The 25,784-nt window shown below is 40.1% G+C and overlaps 1 protein-coding gene and 1 long non-coding RNA gene across 2 annotated transcripts in view; one reads left to right on the top strand and one right to left on the bottom strand.

Annotated features, from left to right (window-relative positions):
- Positions 1–25,784, top strand: part of LOC134863548 (uncharacterized) — a 60,190-nt gene that overhangs the window by 23,131 nt on the left and 11,275 nt on the right. The gene's annotated exons all lie outside the window — the stretch shown is intronic.
- Positions 377–24,372, bottom strand: lmo1 (LIM domain only 1). The gene is made up of 4 exons (XM_063881856.1): positions 23,682–24,372; positions 9,606–9,819; positions 2,227–2,352; positions 377–893 (listed from the first exon to the last, which is right to left on the bottom strand). The coding sequence occupies exons 1-4, from the start codon at positions 23,701–23,703 to the stop codon at positions 788–790; spliced, it is 468 nt and encodes a 155-aa protein (XP_063737926.1). The 5' UTR covers positions 23,704–24,372; the 3' UTR covers positions 377–787.

The following is a 25,784-nucleotide window of genomic DNA, read 5'->3' as shown; positions in this document are numbered from 1 at the left end:
TTTCCAGGCCAATTCACCCTTTTAATCAGATGGCAATTAGTGAAGCATGACTGACGGAGAGCAGCTCAGCTTAACGCACTTCCTTTCATGACACCTGCACGCTCACAACAACACAGTTTGGAGAAGCATTCTTTTATTCCAAATAAATCTTAAGTAGTTCATTTTAAACAGCATTTCTAATTCCATCAGAACTCTGAAAAATGTAATAAAATGTGTTTTGTTGCATCATGTGTTGAAGACTGTCTTCAAATATATTTTCTCTTGCAAAACTTTTTGTAGCATTGCCTTTTTTGGAGACATGATTACATCTCAACACGTGAGCCGACGTCCTCTGACAACTTTGGTTTTGGTAAAAGAGAAAAAAACTCACTATATGAACATTTAAGAATCTTTAATTCACACTAGTAATAAAATTGCATTACATTTCATAAAATAAATGTTCCAGTTTATATATACAGAGAAAACAGACTGTACATACCCTCCAATGAACCATTTCTAAAAGGGAAATAAAACCAACCGGAAACAAATTTCACAAAACATACAAGCAATACAGTGCTCAGCTAAGCAGGCACAACTGTACATCAAAATATGTAACTGCTCAGTGTTGGGGTTTGGGAGGGGCAAAAAAGTTGAACATTTACAATAGAGTCCTTAGGGACTGATAAAGGGGTCTTAAAAAGTATTGCAGGCAAGCAGACAGACGCTTGTCTTTTTCCAAGTGCAGCAGAACATCCATCTCGTGTGTAGTCGAAGTGTGGAGCTGATTGTTGCTGCCACCGGGCTCCAACTATTGAACCTGTGTCTCAAAGCTTCCATTCAGCTGGCCCTCCTCATAGTCCATTTGACACAAAATCATGTTGTTTTTTAGGAAAAACTTGTCCCCCACGCAAAACCTGTTGGTAGAGAAAAGGCGGAACTGTTGTTAAAAACACAATGACGATTACTGTTGGTATTAGACAAAGTACTGTTTGTGTGTCTGCAGGAGCGGTTTGACTGGCTGACTCTGCTCTGGCAGGGAACATGATGCATTTAAGATCAGAAGGTAACGCTGGTTGTGTTTGATTGCAGACATAAGTTTGAGATGTTTCAACTGACGTACGCTGACGCTACACCTTTTCCAATTCAAAGCCTGTTTTGATGGTCATTATAAAAGTGTGGCTTAAAATAAAAGTGGATTAAACCCTATCATTTCAAAGCAAACACACACAAGCACTGGCACCCTATGAAAGGCAGGTCAACTCTCCCCGGCCTGGCAAAAAGGTGCTGGCATGAGGGAGCTAACATAGGGTTAGCTTTTCCACACACCAGTTTGGTTTCAGTGCCCGATAATGTTTTTCCTCTGAAGCCTCAAAGTCAGTTGAAGAGGAAAAATACCACATAACAGCCTGCCCTACTGATGTTCTTCTCCATACTGCTGTTTGTCCGTGTGACACAGTAGAGACAGCTCCATAATGTGACTGAAGGGGAGTGAAGATAAGAATATGGCTGAACATAGCTTGGCTTTGGTAATGAGCCGGGCTGGTAAAACGGTCACAGCCATGGCAGTGCTGTGCCAGATGAGACCTGGCTTCGTGTGTGCCAGCTGAGAAGAGAGACTGCAGTCATAATTCCCTTACAGCAGGTGTTCACTATGGTAACTGAATGTGGCCTGCAGAAGGTTAATGGGCTTGTGCTGTGTGGAGGAACAGGGTCACAGCACCCCTGACAAGCATGCAAAGGACGTTCTGCTCCCAGAGTGCTGCCATTACCGACAGTATATTAATGGGAAAAAGCAATATTTGGGCATGTCATATTCTATATATATCATACCATAAGCTTTGTGCTCAGTCCAATTTCCTAATAGATCCTATCGCTATGAAACACCATTTCACACATGTGTAGGTCCGGTCTCCCTTATGCAGCAGCACAGGACTTTCTTTTTTTAGCTCTCATACCGCCTAGCACACATAAACCACACGCTCATTTTACATTTACAGATTTACAGTTTCAGCCACAAACTGCTGGAGTGTCACAATAGGTAATAATTACCAGAGCATTACAAATTCAGTACACCATTATTTTAACAACAATCATTTTTTTCTGCCTGAGACTTGTTTAGTGGTCTGTTTATAATATAATAGCTTTTCCAACAGCTTTTAATATTTAAGCTGTTGGCCATTTTATCATTTATTTATTTTATTTTTTTCAAAGGCAATGTTGTTGTGCAGTTATGATGCTCATTCTTACCTCTGGTTACAAAGCTGACAGGCAAAACAGTCCAAATGGTAAACATTATCTCTGGCTCTCATCACCATTTCAAAGGCTGGGATCAGTTTACTGCAGGCTGCGCAATTCCCCGTTGTACCAAAGAGCCTGAAAGACAGAGAGCACAGACAGAGATTAACCCACCTTCCCTTTACCTTGATGCAATAAAAGAGCAAACAAAAATGTACTGACAGCAGGAACAAAAGCAGAAAAATGCTGCAAAGAAATGAAAACGGGTTGAAATCGAAATACGTCGACTGTAATGCACAAATCATTCTTGGCACCCACTTGGAATTTTTGTTAATGAGAGTTACAAACATAGATCTTAATTCTCAGCTAATGATCTAATTAAAATGATCACATGGTTTTAATCTCCTTTTTCAAATAATTTCCTCCACTGCACTAAAGCAATGAAAACAGGTCTGAAGCCAGTCATTTCAATTGTTGAGTTTTCTTCTTTCAAAACATAAAGTACACAATGAGTTCATCCGCTTGATTTTTACACAAGAGACTACATCTTTAAATGTAGTCAAAAGTTTACTCTAAATGTTTTTTTACAAGGATTCAGGCTCAATTGCTTCTCTTTGTTCTCCGTCTCCTTTCATTCAGAGCTCCAAGCCTGAGACAGTGATTGGAGATGCAACCTTGAAGAGTTAACTAAATGTCTCACAGTGAACAGACCCACTGCTCGAACGGCACTGCTGCTTGTTTAGGCTTATTAGATAGAATAGGAACCAAATTATAAAGGTCACCAACATAGCAAGGAGTCACTGGTGTAGGTCTATTTTCTCCTCCAAGCAAAGAAACCTCAAATACTTTTCCCAGTCAGATTTACATTTTCATTTTCCAAGCGCCTGCCCCTATGTTTAATTTTGCGATTCCGAAGCACAGATAGATTTATATATTCTGTAGGAGAAGGACCGTTTTACAGCTTTGCAAGAGTAGGATAAGGCAACAGCAGATTGCCATTCCAACAGCATGTTAAACACAATTTCTCCAAACTTGTAGGGGCTCAGACAGGAGTCACAGTGTTGATATTCTGCCTCGTTTATGCTAGTCCCATTCAGTAGCTTTCACCTTGTTAAAGAAAGCGCCTGTCCAGCAGCCCTGCTTCTAATTAGGGGCCGCTGCCCCAGAGGAGCCGGAGAGACAGAAACAGAGGGAAAAAGGCTGTTATGTTCCATGAGAGGGATTCACACGGTGCTAAACAGAGACATTGTTACAACTGGTAAGTGTTTCAGTAAAACACTACATGCTCACACACAGTACACATCTGCCACCCACGGGGTATTTTGTAACGAAAATAATTTGTTTTTTTCACAAAATAACATTTAAAAAACCCACATTCAATATATTTAGAAAATTAACAGATCTCAGGGCTTAGTTTCCATACAGTGTATATGTTTTCCTCGCAACCCTGATCTGTTAGTTTTGTAACATGATGAAATTAAGGCTAATTATTTACGTTTTCTTTTCAATTAAAACATATAACCCACTGCCTACGACTTCCTGTGCCATCATGACAGACATGTTTCCACACCTGAGCTCTGGACTAAAGGGTCACAAAATGATGTGTTTCTCCCTCCCTCAGGGAACACAGGCTGTAAAGAGCCTGGAGAGCCTCGGTCTTTTACAGAGTCTGACATGCAAACACCTACAGTATAACCGCTTGTAGGATTATTCAAACCCTTCTCCATTACGCCCCGCTGGGCTTCGGACATGGTGCAGACTTTATACATACAGGTTGTGAAAACGCCTGGTGGGGAAGCCCAGCTTGTGGCCGACACTAAGTTCTACCTTCACTCAAAGCAGGCTGAGACACCCGTGGCTAGTTATAACCTTTCAGCTACATCTGTATTCTCTACAAGCCAATGCTTCAAATACTGAGTGTACAACCTATTTCCCTTTTATTGTCAACAGTTTTTTGGGGGACAATGGCTCCTCTAAAGAGCTGTTTACATAAGCACCTCAAGCTATTGTAGGTTTGCAGCATTTGTACCTAGCAGAAATATAGGTTGTTTTGATTGATCTTTTCTCTGTCTTAGTGTATATTTGTGCAACAGCGGCAACATCTTTATAGTAAATCTGGCCCCTAATGTATGACGAGTTATCTTTAAAAAAAATGTTGGTTGTAGGTTTTATTAGCAAGCCGAAAACAGGTACTGTATCAGTAAAACATTATGCTGAAAGCAAAGACAAGCTTCACACCTTCTTGTTGGAAGTGCAGTAAAAATGAAGATACAGTCTTCTAGCTTTGTGATGTAAATATTACAGAGTATTATTTGGCACAGTAAATAAATGTTTACAATCTTCATCATAACATGAAGAGTTCAAGTGTTTCTATTCAGACTCTATTTTTTCCCATTTTTGACATGTTCTACTGTCCAGAACTTAGTATTTATCATCTGGATGAGTGTGCTTTTGTAAAGTAGTTCTAGTTTATTTTGCATATTGTTCCATTTGCGCAGTTCATCAGCCAATAATGAATGTTTCTAGGTTATAACATGCAACAACAACATGCAGCTTGATTGGACTCCTTGTGCTAAAGGAAGATTACAGACAGAGTGAACTGTTCAAACACATTACACTCTTCTCTTGCCGCTCCTATCAAGCTAAAAGCATCCAGAGTTAAACAATCGCTGCAGTGGTCTCATGAGTAACAGCTAAAGTGGAGCTGCGTATAGAAAGCAATGAATGTTTCACACCAAAACATGATCTAGAGGCATTGTAAAGGTCAAGGGATTTGATGTCAGCTGAGAGAATGCAGTTTGTGACACCAAGTAAAATAGATGCACACAACAAGTTCCATTCAAGCTTTAGAAAACCGAGCGAGAGCGCACAAAGGAATGGACTGACCATGTATACATTTTATCTGGAGGTCAAGTATTGATGATACTGATAAAAACATTGAGAGAAAAAGTCCTTGATACAAGCCAATAAAGACTGTGTCTTACCGACTCCTATCAAGGATACTAATTACCATACACACTATATACTTAACGTTGTGCATGCACACACACTAAGAAAACTATATTAATACATTTGCCGCCTACTCCTTGAAACTTGATGGCTGCACTGAAGCAGTGCCTTCATAAATTGTGGATTACCTTTTGGAAAACATTCATTCTTTTCATTTACAATAGATCTTTTTATTTGAAAAGACTATTTTCTGCGGAATTTTAACGTATTGTTCTGACTCATGTGCTGTATTGTAGGAGTGCAGTGGCTCATGCACTTCAATTTTGCTGGTCATTTGGATTAAATAAATCAATATCCTCCAAAGGGAAGGGAAAAAAAATTGACATCAACACAGTTTTTGAACATTTCTGTTTCAAAAGAGTTTGAATGGTGACTTCCCAGAAAATATGAGCGTATTGTTCAGAGCTGCCGAAACACGCTGAGCCCATACCGTTTTGTGGATCATTAACATTTGACAAAGTGTCCTCTTTTAAAATAGATGCTTCTGTTGTTTCATGGATTGATTTGGACATCCTGGCAAATACTGTATTACACAGTGTAATGTGAAGCATGCTGGCTCCTCATATTTTTAGGAACTTTCCCATTTCTATGACTTCGCTCTTATAGATTAATGACCCCTTTTTTAGTACATAATAATTACAAGGGCTGCAAAGTGGTAATAGTTTAGTAAAAAAGTTAATTAGGAAATATATTTTTTCTTTAATTAAATGTTAATTATAATTCTAACATTTCTAATGTCTTTCAAACCGTTTATGGTATAAAGTTAACAACCATATATCAGATAAGTAATGCAGTCATATTCTTAAATTTGAGAAGCTAACTTTTATTAACATTTGACTTGAAACAATTTTTTTGACTATAATAATGTTAGCTGTTGTATTTAATATTTAAATAGATAATTATATATTGAAATATTTTATTACCAAGCCCTTAATCCCTCTATTTAAGATTATACTATGTTTGATAATGTGATTGATAGTATTCATAATTATAATCTTTACCTAATTATTTTTATATTGTCTTGTTGGGTAAACGATTACAAGTAAATTGTTTATAGTTTAGGCCTAAAGCCTCTAAATATTCAATGTTTTATATTAGCTCTTGCAGGCATTATATGACCCCATGAGTCGTTGCCTTATTCCTGCTTGCTACAATCTTCAACGCAGGAGAAATACTCTGTTCTCCTTTAAATAAATCGTATTTTCTTTGTGTGTTGAAACACACACAGAGTTTGATGGCAGTCATGTAAAGAAGCGCAGCTCTCCTTTCTCTGTTATTGAGTTATTACAATCACTCCATCTTTAGTTCTTTCAACTTGCTGCTCCGCTAACATCAAACCTTTAAAGCTCTACAGAGCATCATCTGCCTCTGTGTTGCTCTCCTCGGATAGCGCTGTGGCTCTTGAAGTTTTCTACCTGTTCTCTGAGCTCTTTGAGACTTCCCAGCCAGCACAGAATTTGTCAGATTTCTTAAAAAGGAAAGCTATTAGTGCATGCATCGCATGTTCTGACCCTCCCCAACATTTGCGCCTTCCTGAAAGTGTAAACCTTTCCGTTCACATCTGTCTCGCCCAGGGAGGAAGAGCAATTGTTATGAGAGTATAGCAATTGTTAAAGAAGAGGCTTGATTTGAAAAATCCAGTGTAGCTATCATCTTCCCCCTGCTATTTCACCCATTTGTGGATAACTTATAATGTTCATTATCTTGAAAACGTTTTCCTCTTACAGTTAATTATACCCCATTTTGATAAGTGGATGACTATTATGTCCTCTGTAATATATGAAACAGAGGATTAAATGATTTCCGACATCAAGTCCTGATGATCACACCATTACTAGATTGTCAACCCTCTGGTGAAGTCGTGCGATTCTGGGCACCAGACACAAAGAAAAACGCCTAATTAATCTATTATTCTCATTTATAATGAAAGAGACTGGCCAAGTAGATACAAAAAATACACTCTAGATACCAGGAAGTGAATGTTAGGGGTTTTAAAAACTGAACTTTTTGTTGGTACAATGGTTTGGAGGGCAGGGGAGGACACTATGTTTGTATTTTAATGTTTGTGTGTGTTCAAGTGTAAGATCCGGGGAAAACGTGGAGCATTCAATAAGTTGTTAAGGCCATTGAAGGACAATCACAGATGGAGCTCCTATAATAATTAATGTGAGCATGGCAGGGATCCAAACTCTGGGAAATAACCAAAGAGTGTTTGATCCACCCGCTTGTCTTTAATGAAGTGCAGGAGCCTAATTCAGTGCACAGATTTAACTTCATTACTGCAGGTGAGAGTAGCTACACAGAAAAGAAGGAATGAAAAGCAAACTGGGAGACTGCATCACCTACTTTTAAATCCTCCAGGTTTCAAACCCTTTTCTCCATACACAAGGCAATATTTTTTAATTTGTTTCATAATATAATTCATCTCAAGCATCTCTAGCCATTAAGTGTTCTGCATTTGTTGCAGGCTGAAGAGCAGGCGGGGGGGATGGATTTCATTAGGCAATCAGGGGCAACAGAGGAGCACAGAAAGCTCTCTCCTCCTCTCTCCTTTTTATTCTTATTTTAGTATTCCTTTACTCTTGAATTCATATGTCTTTCTTAGTTTTTCTTACCATCTGTGACCTCTACATTTTGGTGGTCTAAGGTGCGAGAAAGCTTTTCCTTCTTCTTCACAGTGCCAGTTAAGCACTATGGCTTGGAGGTTAGGTTGCTGTCCTTATAGTAGATGTATTTTACCAAGTGAAACTTTAAGCTTCATCATTTTTTGGCCTTATCTTGGTCATTTGCCCATTTATTATTACCTCATCTGCGCCTTCTGAGGGCAACATCAGGTCTTAGTGGACCTCTCACTGCATCTTAAAAGCATTAACTGTGGGTGGGATCTGATGGATGGTAATGGCCTATCTCAACGTAACGTCCCTAAGCGCCTTTCAAGTGGGCTGCGGGCTTCTTCCAGGTCAAAGGAAGAGCTGAGATGTATGTAAAATGTCATGGAGCAACATGAGCGAAGTAAGAAAAATCAGGTTGATTAAGACTCTTTGATTTTTGAAGACATAAACAAAACACCTGCTGTTTTGACTGTTTTTAAATTAGAATAATGAACTGACAAAAGTAGGAGGCAGCAATAAGCTGGAAGTATCAGTGATGGAGTAATGGGACTAGTTGACAGAAGGGAAATGGAGAAAGGGAAAGGGGGAGGACAGTGTAGGACAGGGAGATTTAGGAGGGGGGGCCTAGGGCACTGGCATCCCTAAGTTGGCCCCTGGAGGATTCCCTCTCAGATAAATGGTAGGATCTCATTGGGAATGTGACTTAATGCCCAGGAAACGGTCATGTTTAATTTAACAAGCAGATGGCAGGGGCATCTGAGGGGGGGTATACAGAGCCAAAGACACTGATGAAGCAACAAGCCCGCCTGCAGCTTTCTCACAGCAAACAGCTTTAAGAGCCGGTCTACTTCCTGACAAAATCTTCAGGGTTGATGTCCACATAGAGAAAAATATGATACATTTTAATTTGAATTATTCCATTTGAATTATACTGGACTGCATTTTAGATTTTGTAGAATTTGTTGTTAATGAAGTAAATTGATCCACCTGATACGATACAGTAACTTTCATTAACAAATGACATGGACGATGTTAAATGTTAGGCATGATACAAAAACATCCTATTGCTGATTAAAAAAAAACTTGTAACCTGTGATAGGCATTTCATATTCTGGATGCAGTCAAACAGAAATATCATGACAGCATGACTCATGTTTTGATGGGTGCACAAGAATTTGTATAAGTTATACTGTATTGAATTTTTAAGACTTAAAAATGAGGAGACACCCTGCTACTAAAATGCGCCTGATGATCCTTTTTCCTGTATAATAGGATTGTGTTCAGGCAACTTAAACTTACTTTTTACTTTCTGCTATATGCATTCTGTAGAAGAAGATCAAAACAAACACTTTGAACAAAGTTCTGATGGGATGTGGTTCTTAAGACTGAGACATGCATGAGTTAGATGTCAGTACTGTGTTTGTGAAAGTGAGCCACATGAAACCAGGGCCGCAGCATATTTTAAGATCGTGCAAAATGTATATTCCAGTTCCTTAAAATGTCTTCTTTTGACACTCTAAAACACAAAGAAATGTAGCTAAATGTTATAGAAAATAGAGAAAATTCTCCATATTTTATCAGCTTAGAATCACTATCTTTGATTTGTCGACTAACAGTTCCAGCAGGAACTGAGAAACCAAACGATACCAGGAGGTATAAAAACAAAAACAACAAAAACCTTTGTGATTCTTTCATGTCACAGAGTTCTAAGAATGGCATGGCTTTTGTGTTTGTTGTGAGTGGAGAGAGGTGATTGTGTGTCTTTCTTGCCTCAGGTAGTCTCTGCGACAGAGGATGAGGTTGGCTTTCGTATACAGGGTGGAGCCCACCTCCCCCAAGCGGCAGTCACAGCAGGCACATTTGAGACAGTCCTCATGCCAGTATTTGTCCAGGGCCTTGAGCAGGTAGCGGTCTTTAATCTTGCGATTGCAGCCGGCACACCCCTTCTGTTTCCCTTTGGGCTGGACGGAGAGCATGGGCACACCTGTAGTGATAAGGAGACAAACAGCCATGCGTGATTTACGGCCCGGGAACACGAGTGACTTTTCATGTTCTCTTTTTGATAAGCCGGCTGCTTCTCCAGGCGTCTAAGCCTGGCCTCGCGCGTGGCCACAGCACGCTGCCTACCTGCTTCATATGCATTAAAGAAAACATTCTTCCATGTAGATAGGCGCACAGGTCACATTGCACTACAAAGCCCTGACTGTCTTGTTCCTCTCAGAACATGCTGTAATACAAAAGTTACATGATCACTTGCAGCGGGTTTCCGAGGAAGGGGCATGTCCTGTTTATTTCTGAGGATAAAGGACACAATGTTTATTTTGCTTACTGAGGTATTTACAGCGCGCTGAGTAGTATGTTAGTTACCTGCCATTTCATCAAGCCCATTTCCCTCAACTGTCTACAGCTGTAAAAGCTCCTCATGGGCTTTGTTTGGTATAGATTAACATTAACCTTTTAAAAAGCCTCTGACCACAAAAACGTTGCTACCAGACCCCAGTGAGATATGTTATGGCCTAAGTGCCTTTTAGCATACACTCACTCTCTGTGTTTCATACACACACACACACACACACACACACACACACACACACACACAGACTCCCTCTCACGGTTGCACACACAAAACCACAAACACACACACAGTGTTCCCTACTCAGAGCATTACAGCCTTTCCTCCTTTTACACTTATCTGTACTCATGTGTCGGCAACGAGCGAGCCTAAGTTACCAAACTCGCAAATTGCCCTGCTGTCACGCAGGTCCCCTTTAAGCGCGCCTTTTAGCCTCCTAAAGGACAAATAAAGTCCATTTAATAACTGCACTAAACACTAATAGTCTATGTGTGGCTGACATTTGTGTTTGGACTAAAAGCCCCCCTCAGGCCACTGCTGGTACAGAGGCAGGGGCGCGCAGCTCCCCTCTGTAGCACTAACAGGTCTGCCACAGCTGAAAGCACAAGACAACAGCTCTTAAGACACTCTCTCACACACTGAGCTATTGATCCATCTAAAAGAACACACAGTGGACGCCACTTGCCACTCTACTTTCAAAACACATTTCTCTCTCTCTAAAAAAAAGACCGGACACTCTGCATCACAGGGGGTTAGGCCAGCATTTTGTACGTGAGTATCTATAAAGGCCCATTTAAAAGACACGTTACACTGAGTTATATACAAAATGTCAAAGTGTTACTATTGCACTTTAGAGATGTGCAGTTGTACACTTTGTCCTGATCAGATGAACTTTATTTTTCATTTCATTAGGAGGAAAATATGCACAGTTTTAACAATGCTACGTGTGAATAGGGTCATGCTATAGTTGGAGCTGCTGTTTCACTGTAGCGTCTGTAGTTTACTTTACACAACCTCAGCTGGTAACAAGCAACTGCTTCACTCTGAGCACTGTTTTTCTCTCTGCTGTCAAGTTAGTTCTCTTTCACAAAAACATTATACCACGTTTCAAAGGACTTCTTCGGAACAGTAAAAGCATAGTTTCTCTCTCTCACATTTGCACACACAAATTTACACACCTAAAGGGACTCACAAAGTGCCTTATTTGATACAGATTTGCTCTGCAGTTTTTGGCCATCCACACATCAATAATGCTATGAATGTAATATAATTAGCATTTCCCTTTTAAAAAAAGGGGTGAGAGAAATAGGAGAGCTTGTTAGTCAAATTTATGGCTTTGGTTTATATGTCAGTAAGTGCTCTGGTGCTGGTGAGCCGTCTTATTTCTTTATCAGAAGTGGAAAGGAGAGGCTAATTGGTCCGGTGCTGGTGATGGGAGCCATCAATTAGTGTTCTACCTGCCCTCCAGCTCCCTCACCTCCCTCCCTCTCCAAAACAGACCCCTTGAAGCTGGCACATTAGGATCACAAAACCTGCTATAAATACCAATGTTCAGTGTAAATGAAGCTAAAAAGCTTCAAATTCAAGCCACACTGGCTAAGGGCGGACTCTTCTACCTGCATTTCATGGCTTGTTAGGGGAGCTCTCTGCAGGTATGCCAACAGTGCTCGCCTGACAGACTTCTACAGAACTAAAAACAGTCTTAATGAGGAGAGAGAACATGCCTGTATGTGTGTGTGTGCCTGTGTACACGTGTGTGCTTCTGAGCTTGTGTAAAAGAAAAGAAAGGAGTTGCTGCAATTACCTCCGGGATCACAAAAAACTTTAATTTGCCATTTATGACACCTAATTAGTTATTCTACTCAAATTCTTTGCTTTAAATAAGAATACTAATTATACAAAAAGGTCGGCCCTCCACCTCCAGAGAAATACTCCTAATTGGTTGAGACCACCACCCACTACACACTCCTTAAACATATCACGTGTGTGTTTTACATCACATTTGAAAAGGCCAAGGCTTAACCTATCCTGGAAAAACTGCATGCTGCTTTACCCTTCTATTGGATGCACAGTTTGTTGGAAACCCTGCTCAGCATCATCAAAGTCATATCAGTGAGTCTAACTTCATGCTAACGTCCTGGTTCTTCAGTCTTTGGCTGTGAGAGAGATGTCTCAATGCAGGAATGCCTAATGTCTGCTGAAAAACCAGTACACACATTCAACTGATGCCTACTTTCTTGAAGCCTTTGCAGGGAACAAACATGGGTTTGATGTGTCCTACCAAAGCAGCCTCTAGCTTTAATAGTAGTGTAGCAAGCTCTCGCTCAAACCCACTAAACAAAGACCAGTGACAGAAAAAAAAGAATTGTGTGTAAAGTAAATGTCTTTTCAATTCCCTTAATGCCACGAGACATTTTCTTGCACCTGTCACCACTCCTGGCGCGATGTGAAACTGTGGAGTAGAACAGTACCTCCCATGCTTTCCACCTCCCAGAAAGAAAAGCTGCATTATGAAAGGAAGCAGCAGACTAGGAGGCAGCCTCCACTTAATCCAATCCATTTAACAGATACAAGTGCCACTGACCTTCCAGTGTCATTTGATGTCACCAAAAGCAAGCCTCCCCACATCACGATTCATTCTCAAACAAGGGACGCATTTTTCCCCTCAAAGTGGAGAGACAGCACTTGTCCTGCCAAATATTCTTCCTGAGAGAGAATTTAATTTGCCATTAGTACTGTGTGTAGAGGCCTGTCATCTTCCCCCTTCTACATCCATCTACTTTCTTTGAGATTGTATCTTTCAAGAATATGTACAGTTAGTTTTTCTCAGCCCAAGCAGTCTGTCAGAGCATATATTTTCTATTATCGAGATAGCATCCGATTTCTGTTACTCCATTTGGTCTTCACAGCTATCAAAAAATCACATCAGTCCGCTAACCTTTTTGATATATACTGTGCACTCATGGAATTGTTTGAAATGAGAGAAATACAATTATCACATGCCCTCAGAATGGACAGGAGTGTGTAAAAGGAAAGCTGATTTACCCCTTTATGCTATCATTACTAACATGTTGGGTTGCTAAGAATGCAGGTGCTGCATACAGCACTGTAGAAATGTTTCCTATGAGTTCCTAGTCCATTATCCATGACGTGTACATACATAATAATACAAATAATTCACACTATATACCAAAATCTACACTGTCAGGGTTTCTGTCTGTTTTTCCTGTGACAGTCTAACTATACAGGATGTACTGAATCCTGCAACTAGCAATTATGTGTATTGTGGATTAACCTTCCAGTCATTTTCTATATTATTTGAATATGTGTTTTGTACAAAACGCAGTTCTTATTTCCCACAGGCCATGGACGTTTGTTGATAATTTTATACGATATTTTGGGATATTTTTCTTGATAATTGATTACAATTATTAATTGATCGTCAAATTTAGATGCAAATTTCCTTTTGTAAATCAAATGTATTCATTAATCATTGCAGATGTACTCATCACATATACGGTTGTCTTTTTCTTTTATCCGATCTGTCAAACCAAAAGATTTTTTGCAATGATATAAATCTGAGAAAGCAGCAAATGCTAACAGAACTGATAAATTGATTATGAAAACAATAGCAAAACCGTTTTTATGTTGACCAGCTTTCGAGAGCATACTACACCATTGTAAGGAAGTTGACTCCTCATTGTATACTACACCACACACATGAGCCCAAAGGAGCAGCTGCTCTTACAGGCTCTCAGCCCTAATAGCAGAATGGACACTTACATCTGATTTTGTGTTTTGTTAAATGTCTTTTGATCAATTAAAAGCACTGACGCCATGGTGTGATGCAGACGCTGCTGGTTCATGGGGAGGTAAAGGATCTTGATGAGAATCACTCAGCCTTCCTGACACATGGTGAGTGAGGTGGGAGTTCAGAAGCTGGGAGCTGGCCCTGGGTGGGCCTCCTCTCAGGGGCCCCTATAATTCCAAATCCCAGCTGCAGCGAATAATCCACCAGTGTGTTGAGTACACAGAATTGGAAGCTCAGGGAAATTAGATACTACATTACTTACTGATTGCATGATTGCTGAAACAAGTGCATTTGTCGTCATCATCCCCTTCACCTCATTTAAAGCACAACCACACATTAATGGGCTGGGATCAATCCACAAGCTGCTGCTGCATGAGGTTACCAAACTACTGCATGTCAACACTGCATTACTGAATGAGTCATATAAATAAATCTTAAAATACAAATTATATGATATACAAAAAAGGACAAAATAGGGGCGGTGGAAGATCTAATTGCTGGAACTATAATAACAAACCCCTCGGCAACTCTGCAGTTAAGCTATGGGGGTTGATTTCTCTTTTATTTTTCAGCCACCACTGTAAATGCCGTGTCCATGGCAATGCCTAATAAAATGTGTCCCTAGGCCAAGGTGTCTGCCACTAAGGTTAATAGGGATATCATGCAGATGTCTTGCCATTGTGTGCATGAATCAGCCTCTTTCATTCAGCGCCCGTCATCGCTGTAATTGAGCCCATAGACACGTTTCTCTATTGCCAAGACAAAATGCAAGACATCTGGTAATAACATCAGCTGGAATACACATGCCCGCTGAAAGCAGACTGATGAGTGTATTCTGAATGATAAGCAAAATAAACACCACTGATTCATTGTGTCATTCATGTTCCTATCCTGAGCTGGAGCATATGCAAGGAGTAAAAGAAAAGATATGCATGAACACACACTCACAGAGAAACACACAGTCTCTCTCAAATTAGGTAGTTTCTTACAAGGCCCAAGTCAATATTACATTTCATACCGACTGTGTTTTTTTCTTATAGTTTGCTGTAAGAGCCTTCTATGTTACTGTACGGCTTGCCACATTTCCAGATGGTTGTGTATGAATGCTGGGGTCTGTGAGGTGATTTCTGGGACTGTATGCACGCTATGATTATGACATAATTAACACCCACAGTAAGTGGGAGAGAGAGCAGACAGGGCTGGTGCGGATGAGGAGGGGACTGTTCATTAACAAGATGCACTCTCTCAAACTTTGCAGCTTGCTGTGGCTAATAAGCCCTGGTGAAACGGAGCCCAGCCGTCCCTTGCATTGACCCTGGCACTGCCCAGGATAAGGGAGGGTTTTGTCTCCTGGAATAATTGCTCTTTTCACATGTTACAAGTGTCCTGACCCCCACGGTCGGCAGCCACTTTCCCTACCATAATTACTCCTGATCCGCTCCAAATGAGTCAGCCGCATTAGGGCTGCAATAACACTGGCCCAGCTTCAAGCGCGGCATGGGGAGTCTCAGCAGAGCAGTCTGGAACAGGACTGCCTTTTCTCTCGGCCCACGGTCATTTCCATCACGTCAGAGGTGCATTTCTTACACTTGAAGTCAGCACGAAGGCCCTGGGCCCTTTTCTGAGGCTTACAGAAGGCATTGTTAGCTGCTGGTGCTCACTTCTCACTGTGGTTTTGGCACCAGACTCCATCCCAATTAACGGGAAACTTCATTAGGGTGTTTTTTCCACACTTTTCAGCCCCCTATTATTTTTAATTTATTCACATGGGGTTAATTAAAAGAAATGTATCACAGAGATATGCAACAGCTTTCTAATTAAATTCATTGCAGCTTTTTTTTTTTAAGACATGAAACTGGCAGAGTTTCCAAATTATTACAGAAGGCGACTTGTTCCAACACTTGGTTGCTCAGTACTATGGTGAGATTAGAGCTCTGCAAGGTAAGCTGTCAATAGAGTGAGCAGGAGCAATGGGGCTAGAAAATTAGAGTGAGGGGAAAGATGAATGAGGAGGAGGAGAAAAGACCCAAACATTCATGTCTTTATCATGCAGGGTAACCCCAAATAAACCCATGAGAGCTTTTAAAGAGGGAGGATGTCTAAGTGTTGACACAGCGAGCAGAGGATTTGGTAGTGCATCTAGCCAATTAAATGTGGCTGTACTATTGTTGTGCTTTGTCTGCTGTTGCTCTGAGGTTTTTAGTTTTTGAAACCTGCCAATTTAATGTCAACAACCAAGAATGTAAACACATCTTCGTTTTTGATACAGCCTGAGATTGAATAAAGGAAAAATCTACTACATACTTTTGAACTTTGATAGACGAGGCAATCTTATCTGCCACTTTGTGATTCCTGGCAAAAAGTAAACTTATAAACCATTAGACCTGTCACAGCCACCTTCCGCCATCCGGACAGAATAATGCACAAACACTTTTAGTCCGCATTAAAAATGCATTTGAAGAGGAATAAATGGTAGCCCTCTAAAGTTTGTGTCACTCATGAGGTCAGGAAGTGATGTACAAAATCCTCCCCACTCCCCAGCAATTACTGCACACTTACTATTTCAAAGGATATGCCAGGAGACAGGTGTGCCATTCAGGGTCCTCAGTGTGTCGAAAATGGAGGGGAAGAAGGAACACCATACTGCGGTGCACTGTGTGAGGCTCTCTAATCTTGAATAATGCAAATTCCCCACGGGGGGCAGTTATTTGGCAGCACTGGTCTCTAATGTCATTCAAGCACCCACTCCCGCACCTGATGGGGTAAATAATTAGGGAGGTTGGTTGAGTGCATTTAGGGAAGAGATCTTCATGAAGACTGGGAAGTATGGTAAACTAAACTGTCTCATGGAATACAGCCTGTCCTTAATTTCAGAGAGAGGACTGTTGTAGATGTCATTTGATGTTTCTTTATGAAGATAGCTTGCTTTTAATGAAGTCCTCTAACACTTTTATTATTTAATTACCTCATAATATAAAGACCCGGCCTTGTTCCTCAAGGAGTAATTCATGTCACAGGCTAAAATCAATGGCAAGCCAACCTTAGAGGACTGGTCTAATGATGAAAATGAAGGTGTAACTTGAATTAAGGCTCTCAAGTTTCAGTTCCTGCGTTCAGAGGGGATGTGTGTGGACGGCAGCTGTCATTCGCCTTTAAATCTGTAGTTGCCATCAGCAAAGTTAAGCACTGATTAAATCACCAACTTCAATATCCAAAACCTAATCTACCAGCTTTAAGATGGAAAGAACCCCCCCACCCCCTTTAATTACAGACTTTAATTAGCTATTTAAGATTTTATTTACTGAAGGTCCTCCAATAAGAGATTAGTTTTCAGCAAGTTGGCTCGTATTGGAGAGAAGGCACCACAGGCTTTTCTATTTACCAACAAGATAGATTTGGGCTTATATCTTAATAAAGCGTGGTCCCTCCTCTGGATTCTTATACCACGAAGAAGCTCTTAGGAGCTTTTATAAATGCATGTGGTATTTTGTTTTTGCAAAAAAGAAATAGCTAGGTAAAGGTCATTTTAAGTTGGATTACAACTACTAATTGTACGTGAATCTCTGGCAAAACAGAAAAACTGCTAGTTATAGGTCAACAAAATACCAGATGTCCTGTAACATTCAAACAATTTATGGTTTAACTCCTTTAAAGTTCACACCTAACATATTTTTATCTTCAAACTGCGAACTTGCATTCCAAGAAGAAAAATGGATCAGAAATGAAACAAGAAACGTAAATTAAATCTCTGTCTATGATGCATCAAAGATCAGAAAGCTCTAACTTGAGGCCAAAGTTATGTTTTGACATTGCAGGAAACTCAAGACTGCAATGGGGAACAGTTTTAAAGATATTTACAGTTAAACAAGACTGGAAGACTAAAAGCCCCGCTAGCAGCCCCTAGAGGCTGTGCTGCTTCTTACACCCACAAGAACAATCAACCCTGTCCTCCTCAGAGCCACAGTCACACAGGCAGGGCCAAAAACAAATTAAAAACACTTAGCAGCAACGATCAGAGCTTTGGCAAGTGGGAAATATACATGTAGCATTGGCACTATACTTCCTGCTGGCACTGTGATGTGTGCTCTACTGAAAGAAAACAGCAGGCCATGTTCTATAGCTATATAATTATATTGAACATTTGCAGTATTGTATTTCTTTAGGTTTCCATTTCCCTATGTTCAGCATAGACCAATGCTGATCAAAACAATCAACACCTTCTTACCAAAACCTACAAGCACATTAATGTATGTGCTAGCTCTCCCACACTGCTACACATCCGCCTTTAACTGCAAAAAGCTGATTCAACACTATCTTTTTCACATTTACACGTGTCTGTACCTCAAAGTCCCAAATAGTTTCTACTCCCATGTGAACAAATACCCACATCGAGCTAGACCAATAAATGGGTTATCGGCTCAAATATGTAGATAATAACTGATAATACATTTTCGGTAAAAAACTCCAAACCAGGTTAAAGGTCATTTGGAAATGGTCTCTTGATAAAATGCAGTAGCTGGGCTATAAGAGGACCCTGACAAGTGTATTTTTCAAATGTAACATGTCTTGCTCAGTATGTATCTAAATCACTTTTTATATTATAAGAATATATTGTGAGAGATTTTTTAAACTAAGTAAATATTGATATCAGCTTTGAAAAAAACAGCATTGTTCAGGCTACAGTAAACACAAACATGCATATTTACTGTATATACACTTATACTGCCTTTCACTTAAAGGTGCATCATGGGACTATTTCAGTGGGGATTGAACCTGTTTAATACTAAATGAATATTTGTAAATCATTTTGCTTTGGGAAGCAGGAAATCATTTTAAGACATGAGTGAAATTATGAGTTGAGATTCAGGTCAGGCATGAATAATGCACCAAAGTAATGAAATAAACATATAAACATTCATGTTTTTCTGGGTCTAATATCCTTTTAAAATATGTCTATATGTTATATGTGTCTGAATTTCCCTAAGGATTAACTGTACAATGCGATAACATTGCCTTAGAGTGTAACAGGTGACATGTTATTTCATTGCTGTGGGATGAATATATGTACGAAGCTTCCCTTCTGTAACGTTTACTGCGATTATGACTCTCAGCTGCCAAATAACTAACTGGTGACATTGTAGTTTTGACATCTTCTCATCTCAAGAACTTTGCTGCATGTCATTCCCCTTTCCCATCTTCCCTTTCTTCTGCACTAAGCCTATGGTGACAGAAGAAAGGAGAAATTATTTTCGAGCAAGCAAAGAATACGCTTTACAGAGTGCATCCCAGTGCTTATCAAGTCAAAACACTCAATACGTAAACACATCAAAAAAAAAACTTTGTGTGAAAAAAAAGTGATGAGATGTTGCAGGAAGTGGCGTGTCTTTTGTTGCCGCATCAATGTATGAATCCTTCTTTTCCCCCACATCAAGATGAGTGTAGTCAACAACTTAAGAGTTATCTTTGCAGTGACAAGTGGCAGTGACACCTGCTTGCAAATTCAAACGGATGCATAACTAACAACACACTGTTTATATATGTTGGCCATTATATCATGGCCATTAAAGCTGGATTACACGTTGTTAATATACTATACTTCAGCTATACTTCAACACGGGGTCACTGGCTATGGAAGAGGTAATTTGTGTTTACTTTATGTATGCTAGAATTGTGTTTCACCTGCGCTACACAAACACTTTTTCCGTACATTTGTCTCAGAGCTTGTGATAAAACATTAGGTTTCTCTAAGGTGTTTTTTTCAGTATCAAGCCCTGTCGGGCCATTTGTTGTGTTGTAAACTGTTTCATTGTAACATTAGGACTGATGTGTGTATGCCCTCCGAGTTTCTTATTTGTACATATCATTGTCAATATGGAATCTTTATCTCTGCAACATTCATGGTTCCAACTCAATAAACAAGAAATTCTTCATGACATTGAAAAAACAATTTGAAGTGAATAAAAGGTTCAGACTTTGGCCCAAACAACAGGGATTGTCCATTCCCAGTGATTCATGTAGTACTCGGATCTTGTGGTGAGAATTTGTGTGATAACATGGTTAGCATGTGTCCTCTGGTAATAATAAAAGAGATGCTCTTACAGCTCTAAAGTGCATAATTGAGTTTGTGTGGCACTCTAATGAGTGCAGCCATTTACATCAAAGGCAGGTGGGCGCGCTCGCTAACACGTGTCTCTCAAGTCTCAATTCAGCCCCTTTGAATTCCACGATTCCAAGATTATGGAAAATGATACAAAACTCCAGCACCCTTACATGTGAAACTATCAGGTCTGATATGGATCTAGACAGGTTTAGCCGGGATGAACAAAATTGTCTCCTGTGAAGAATCTGCATTTGTCATATCAGAAACAGATTAGACTGAATTAAACGGCTGAAAGTGGAATGCAATTGTGTGTTAATTAATGAGAATAGCTTTAGTATAATGCACTGAGGGTCCAAATGATTCTGCATGTCAATGCATCGTGCTGAAGATGATGTTATAATCACCTGAGTATCATCTATATCTTTTTATATTATTTTGTGCACATGGGCTACACTCGTTACTGTTTAAAACTGCCACCTTTGACAATCAATGTTCATCCCAAAATTAGTGAAGTGCTGCAAAGTCCATACAGGTGCCTGTAATAAAGCTTTTGAAGAAACTGTAGTGACTTTAGAAATATAAAAAATGAAGCAATGTGTTTGTAATATCGTTCAGGCCCCAGAGCACAAAGACGAGACATAATTTCAATATTTAAAATTGGCAAGTTTAATTTTAAAGTAAGAGCAAACCAATAAGCTGAGAAAATAGCAAATACGAGGGAGAAAATTGCATTCCTTTGGAAAAGTGAAAAGACTTAAGGAACATATAAAAGTAATCTCAAACTGGAAATTAGAAATCAACCCTCAGAAACCAAATAACAGAAAAGAAATATTACCGTCCACTTTCTAAATCAATAAAACATCGCTATGAGACAGTATTACCATGGTAACACCGGTAAAGAATGAAGCAATTCTTATTATTTCAAAATAAAAATTGGAGCCTGAAGCCCAAGTTTTATTACAGCAGTCGACAGATCACCAGCCTGTATTCATCTGAAGCGTTGCTTTTCAATCACATGCTTTATGAATGTACAAATTTCACTGGACAGGATGATAACAGGGTCATAAATTAACAAGCAAAGGTAACCAGAAATGTATCAGTAGATGAAGGATGTTTCTTCTGCTCAAGCCTGCAAAGAGTATACTATAGTGGTGTTAATGTTCAGCAAAAATATGCTTTCAGTGTGCACCCACTTGCTTCTCCTGCACTTATGAAGAAGGAGGGAAAATGGCTGAGTTGCTTTTTCCTCTCAAATTAGACGCAAATTGGAACTTCGTATCACAGGGAGAAATAAAATGTTGACACAGAATTTGGTACATGTGTTGCTATTCATTACCAACTATGACCTGCGTATTAAGGTTATTTCACAGAGCAGTGCCTGTATTCCTTTTATAGTCGTCCTTCGTGCTGTCTGACTCAGTGCTTTACCAGAAAGGGAATATTATAAGTTAATAACTGCACCATCTGAGAGTATGGTGATAAGTTTACGCTGTGCATTTATCTTGTGATGGACACGACAGATGACATGGGCAGGAATCTACATAGAACTAATTCAAGAAATATTATTGTTTTGATTAAGAGATGCGGTCTGTTTAAAATCCTATAATAAACGTTGTTTTGTCGTAGACTAATTTCGCGGAAATGGTTTGAAACAGGCACATTTTTTCGGTGGAGTTAATGTAGGGGTCACTTTAATTTGTGGTTATTGCTTTTGTTGCACACATTTTTACATACTTACAAAAAAGTCAAGGTTCTACAGTCTCGCAAACAAGCAGCAGCATTACTTTGTTGCCAACTAGGATGGCAAAATTAAACAAGAGACCAGACACACTCAAGATCTGATTTATAGGCCACAGGACTGAAATATGAACACTTAAGCACTATGCACAAACAAACACAGTCATAATAGTGAATCAATCAAGAGAAACAGACAGTAATCATACACATACACCCATGTGGCTACCCAAAACACTAACACACACCTCCCTCTCTGCATAAGCACACATTTATTTGTGCAGGCACTAAGTGGATACATTAGACAAGAAGGTTGAATTGACAAGCCTATAACTTTAGAGCAATAAACGCTAAGAGGCACCACAATGAAAGAGACCAGATCCAAGCAGCTCTGTTGACAACCTGGCCAAAATGCTGGAGCTGCATGTCGGGTCCAGCAAATAAAGGGTGAAGCTTTTAGGCAATGAGCAGCAGGTGATCTCAGCTTTTCTGCAAGTCCTAATGCTCCTAAAAGCCACTCTCCCTGGTTCTGTAATTGGGCATCAGTAGTTAATGTAGTATTGACTGCATTACATGCTCCTGTGCATCCTTTCCCACTAATGCCATTTGCATCACCTTGTACATTTACCATATTGCTTAGCCAATAACTGTTAAAAGCAATCTGAATCATGAATCATATAGGGAACTTTTAGCTAGACAGACATCCAGAGGAGACAATTTACAGTTGAGTTAATTTGGGTACATTTGCAGCGCGACATGGATTCAGCCAGACAGACCAATTTATGTCTCTGCCGCAATCCTTTTATTGGTTTTTAGACGTGTAAGTGAAAGGATGCTCTGCTAAGAGATATGAAATATCCATTTTCAAACATAAATAATGGGTTACAAATGCATCCATTACTTTCAGATGAGGAAGAGCCCAGGATAAACTCACATTTGCAAAGACTATATACTGTTGTTTGATAAAAACAACATGTGCTTTATGGTTAGTGGAGGTTGTCATTGTGCATGTCAGCAGGTGGTCAGCAAAACAACCCCTTAAAAAGTCTTAAAGATAGAAAAAAGATCACACAATAACTTTCTTTTCAGACAACATAAACCCTTTAGTGTTATATCACTATTAAAATATTATAATCATGCTGTTTAAATGTATTCAAATGAATACACAGTAAGCACCATCTAGACCTGAATGTGATAAATGCACTGCACATCTCAGCATCAGTTTAATCCAAAATAGGACGTCATTAGAGGAGAGTTTGATTTAAATTAAAATTAATTAGATTGCCTCACCCATTAACCTAAATACATTGAAATAGATAAGTAATGCAAGTAGGCCTATTTGGATGGAAAGTGAGCGAGCGTTCCGCGGCGCTATCCATAATTTGCAATCAAGTTAAAAGCACTCTGCTGTCATCTCCCATCCCGTGGTGATGTCAAAGGCTGCCTCGCTAACTTCACAGACGCAAAAAGCACTTAGAGGAGGAAAGAAAAGGGGAGCCACATGCACTGCAGCGTCTGTGGAGTATCCTCAAACTCTGGCTCACACATCAAAACGCTCCACACAAATCTGCTCTAAATAAACATGCAACTCTCTTCCGAACTAAACTGCAGTTTGGCAGGGGCAGTTTATTTGTGTACCTCAACTTCATGGTACAGAAAGCAGCCACAGTGTTCTTTGCGAAAAAACCGAGCCTGTCGTGACTACATGGGATTGAAAAGCCGATATAAAGCGGAGGCTGTGGGTCCGCTTGGTCCGGGGCGACAGGAAACACTTAACGTGTAAAATGTCAGTAGTTTGCCGTGTTACTCCCCAGGTTATAGCATACTACGGTGGGAGATGTTACTCACCCTCTTCCTTGTCCAACACCATCGTCCTGAGGAACGAGGAGTCCTTCCCCGGGCGATCCGTCCTCGGCTCCAGCAGGCTGCACTGCTCGCTCTCTCTCAGCTTCTCCTGGAAATGGCTTTGAAACGCGCGGCTGACTAGACTACGCCTCGATAAACCAAAACCCTGGAAAGATGAATTGCCGTGTGCACGTTTTCTTTTTCTCCTCCTATCAATAATAATTCCTACGCGAAATACGGCCAGATATGCGGCGAGATCCCCCTATCCGGACTGAACTGTAATGCAAACAAATAGCGACCAAACAGCGTTGGTTGCTCTTGATAAATTCCATGCGAATTAACAGAGGCAAAACAATGAAAAGCGATATAAATCTAGTGTCGCCTATGTCCCTAACTGTGCACACACGGACGGAGCAGACGCTCAGACTGAAAGGCTGAGCTCTCCTTCGCTGTTAATATTCTCTCTTCTCGTTCTCATTTGCTCCGAGACAGCAACTATATTCAAACAAATCCAATTGCAAATCTGACAACTGCTAAAAGCAAACTCACGCCGCCTCTCTCCCAGTTTATGTGCCGCGCTCGCCTCTGCTGCTACTGAATAAATGCGCGCAGTTTCCAGAGACCCTCGGATTCCCCTGTTAATTAAATCAATTCATTATGCTCAGATCTGATTAGCAGCCCTTCCCCCCTCTTTGAATCAATTATTCAATACACAAACATAATTGCTTGTGCCAGAGGTGTCTAAGTATTAGCTTATTTAACTCCAAGGACACTAATTACCCCTAGGGCAAGGGAACTTTTCTCATTAATTCTGACAAAACACAAAAGCACAGCTAAGGGAAAGCGTGTGTGTGTGTGCGCGCGCGCACTCGTGTGTGTGTGTGCGCGACGGGTCTGCCTGCCAGTCTGCATGTGCGTGATAGAGAAAGAGCAGGGGAGCGCGTGCATGCAAGGAAGGTGGTATTGATGCACGTGCGCACGGACGCGAGTGCGCGTGTGTCAGAGAGAGAGAGGTGGGGGGGGGAGAGAGAGAGAGAGAAAGAGAGTGATGCTGCTCTGGTGCCTGGTACAGTCAGAGTAAACATAAAATGCGCTTATTATTTTTCTTCTCCTTACCTTTGTTGCCGCAGAATTTAATAGAAATAACATCTAATTGCGCTCTATTTAGCAGTTAATTAGTGTCCAGACACAGTTATCATACAGGCTGCAGATAAACAGTCGTTTCAAAAGAGACAGCACAACAGATGGGCTGCGTTTTTGATTAGTGGGTAGATAGAAGGTTCAGTTTCGAATCTGGTAATATAATTGTTGCCTGTTATTGCCAAGATGAAAGTGTTGCTGTTTCATGGTGGAGCCTTAAATAGCACCACTTTCACTTGCCCTGCGGAGACTGTTAACCAATTAAGGGTGAGATCCAACAAAGATTAGCCATTTAGGAGAGTGGAGTGGAGTATAGCTACAATAATGCTGGTTTGTCAGCCGCCAGCAGGCTGTCTGTGCTGTGAGCTTGCTCAGTCTGTCCTTGCCTTCTGTTACATTTTGCACCAACCCTACTCAAAGCACATCATCATTACTCTATAATCAAATAATAATGAATAATTGTTCAAATAATTACTCTCGAACTGTTTCAGATCAAGGGCCTTTAATATTTACATTCAACAATGTGGAGAAGATATCATTATGTCTCTTTATCTACGGAAGGAGCTAAAAATGTTGAATAAAATATGAGTGAAATTAAAAAATAATCACGTCAACATAAAAGTACATTTACTTTTGAGTTCAACCACATTGCACTTTTTTCATGGATTTAGTTACGACGGTACAATATGTTATATGAGTTCCCATTTGATAATTGTTCTCCCATGCATTTCAAATGACCTTTTTTTACAGGCCCCCGATAATGTGATCATGCACCACAAATCTAAGGTATAAAGCTCACTGTACATAGCCCATAGGGATAATTTCAGTTCTCAGGGCAGCAGGCTGTGGTGAGATTGGGTTGGCCCTGAAATCAATGGCCTGATCCCTCTCTGTCCAGCTTCCTGGCTGACATGCTTGACTTTTCATCTCCACAGTCACATAGATTGATGACTTATGACCGAGAAT

This window comes from Eleginops maclovinus, chromosome 4 (assembly GCF_036324505.1).
Source record: "Eleginops maclovinus isolate JMC-PN-2008 ecotype Puerto Natales chromosome 4, JC_Emac_rtc_rv5, whole genome shotgun sequence".
NCBI classification, from domain to species: domain Eukaryota; kingdom Metazoa; phylum Chordata; class Actinopteri; order Perciformes; family Eleginopidae; genus Eleginops; species Eleginops maclovinus.
The sequence above is the reverse complement of the archived record's forward strand: the minus strand, read 5'-3'. Positions and strand labels throughout refer to the sequence as shown.

Bases quoted from the DNA above. Each gene is read 5' to 3' on its own strand.
- lmo1 (XM_063881856.1), bottom strand. From the start codon at position 23,703: ATGGTGTTGGACAAGGAAGAGG. The intron at 9,820-23,681 runs GTGAGTAACATC...TTATCACTACAG, and splicing joins GGTGTTGGACAAGGAAGAGG to GTGTGCCCATGCTCTCCGTC. The intron at 894-2,226 runs GTAAGAATGAGC...CTCTACCAACAG, and splicing joins TGTCAGCTTTGTAACCAGAG to GTTTTGCGTGGGGGACAAGT.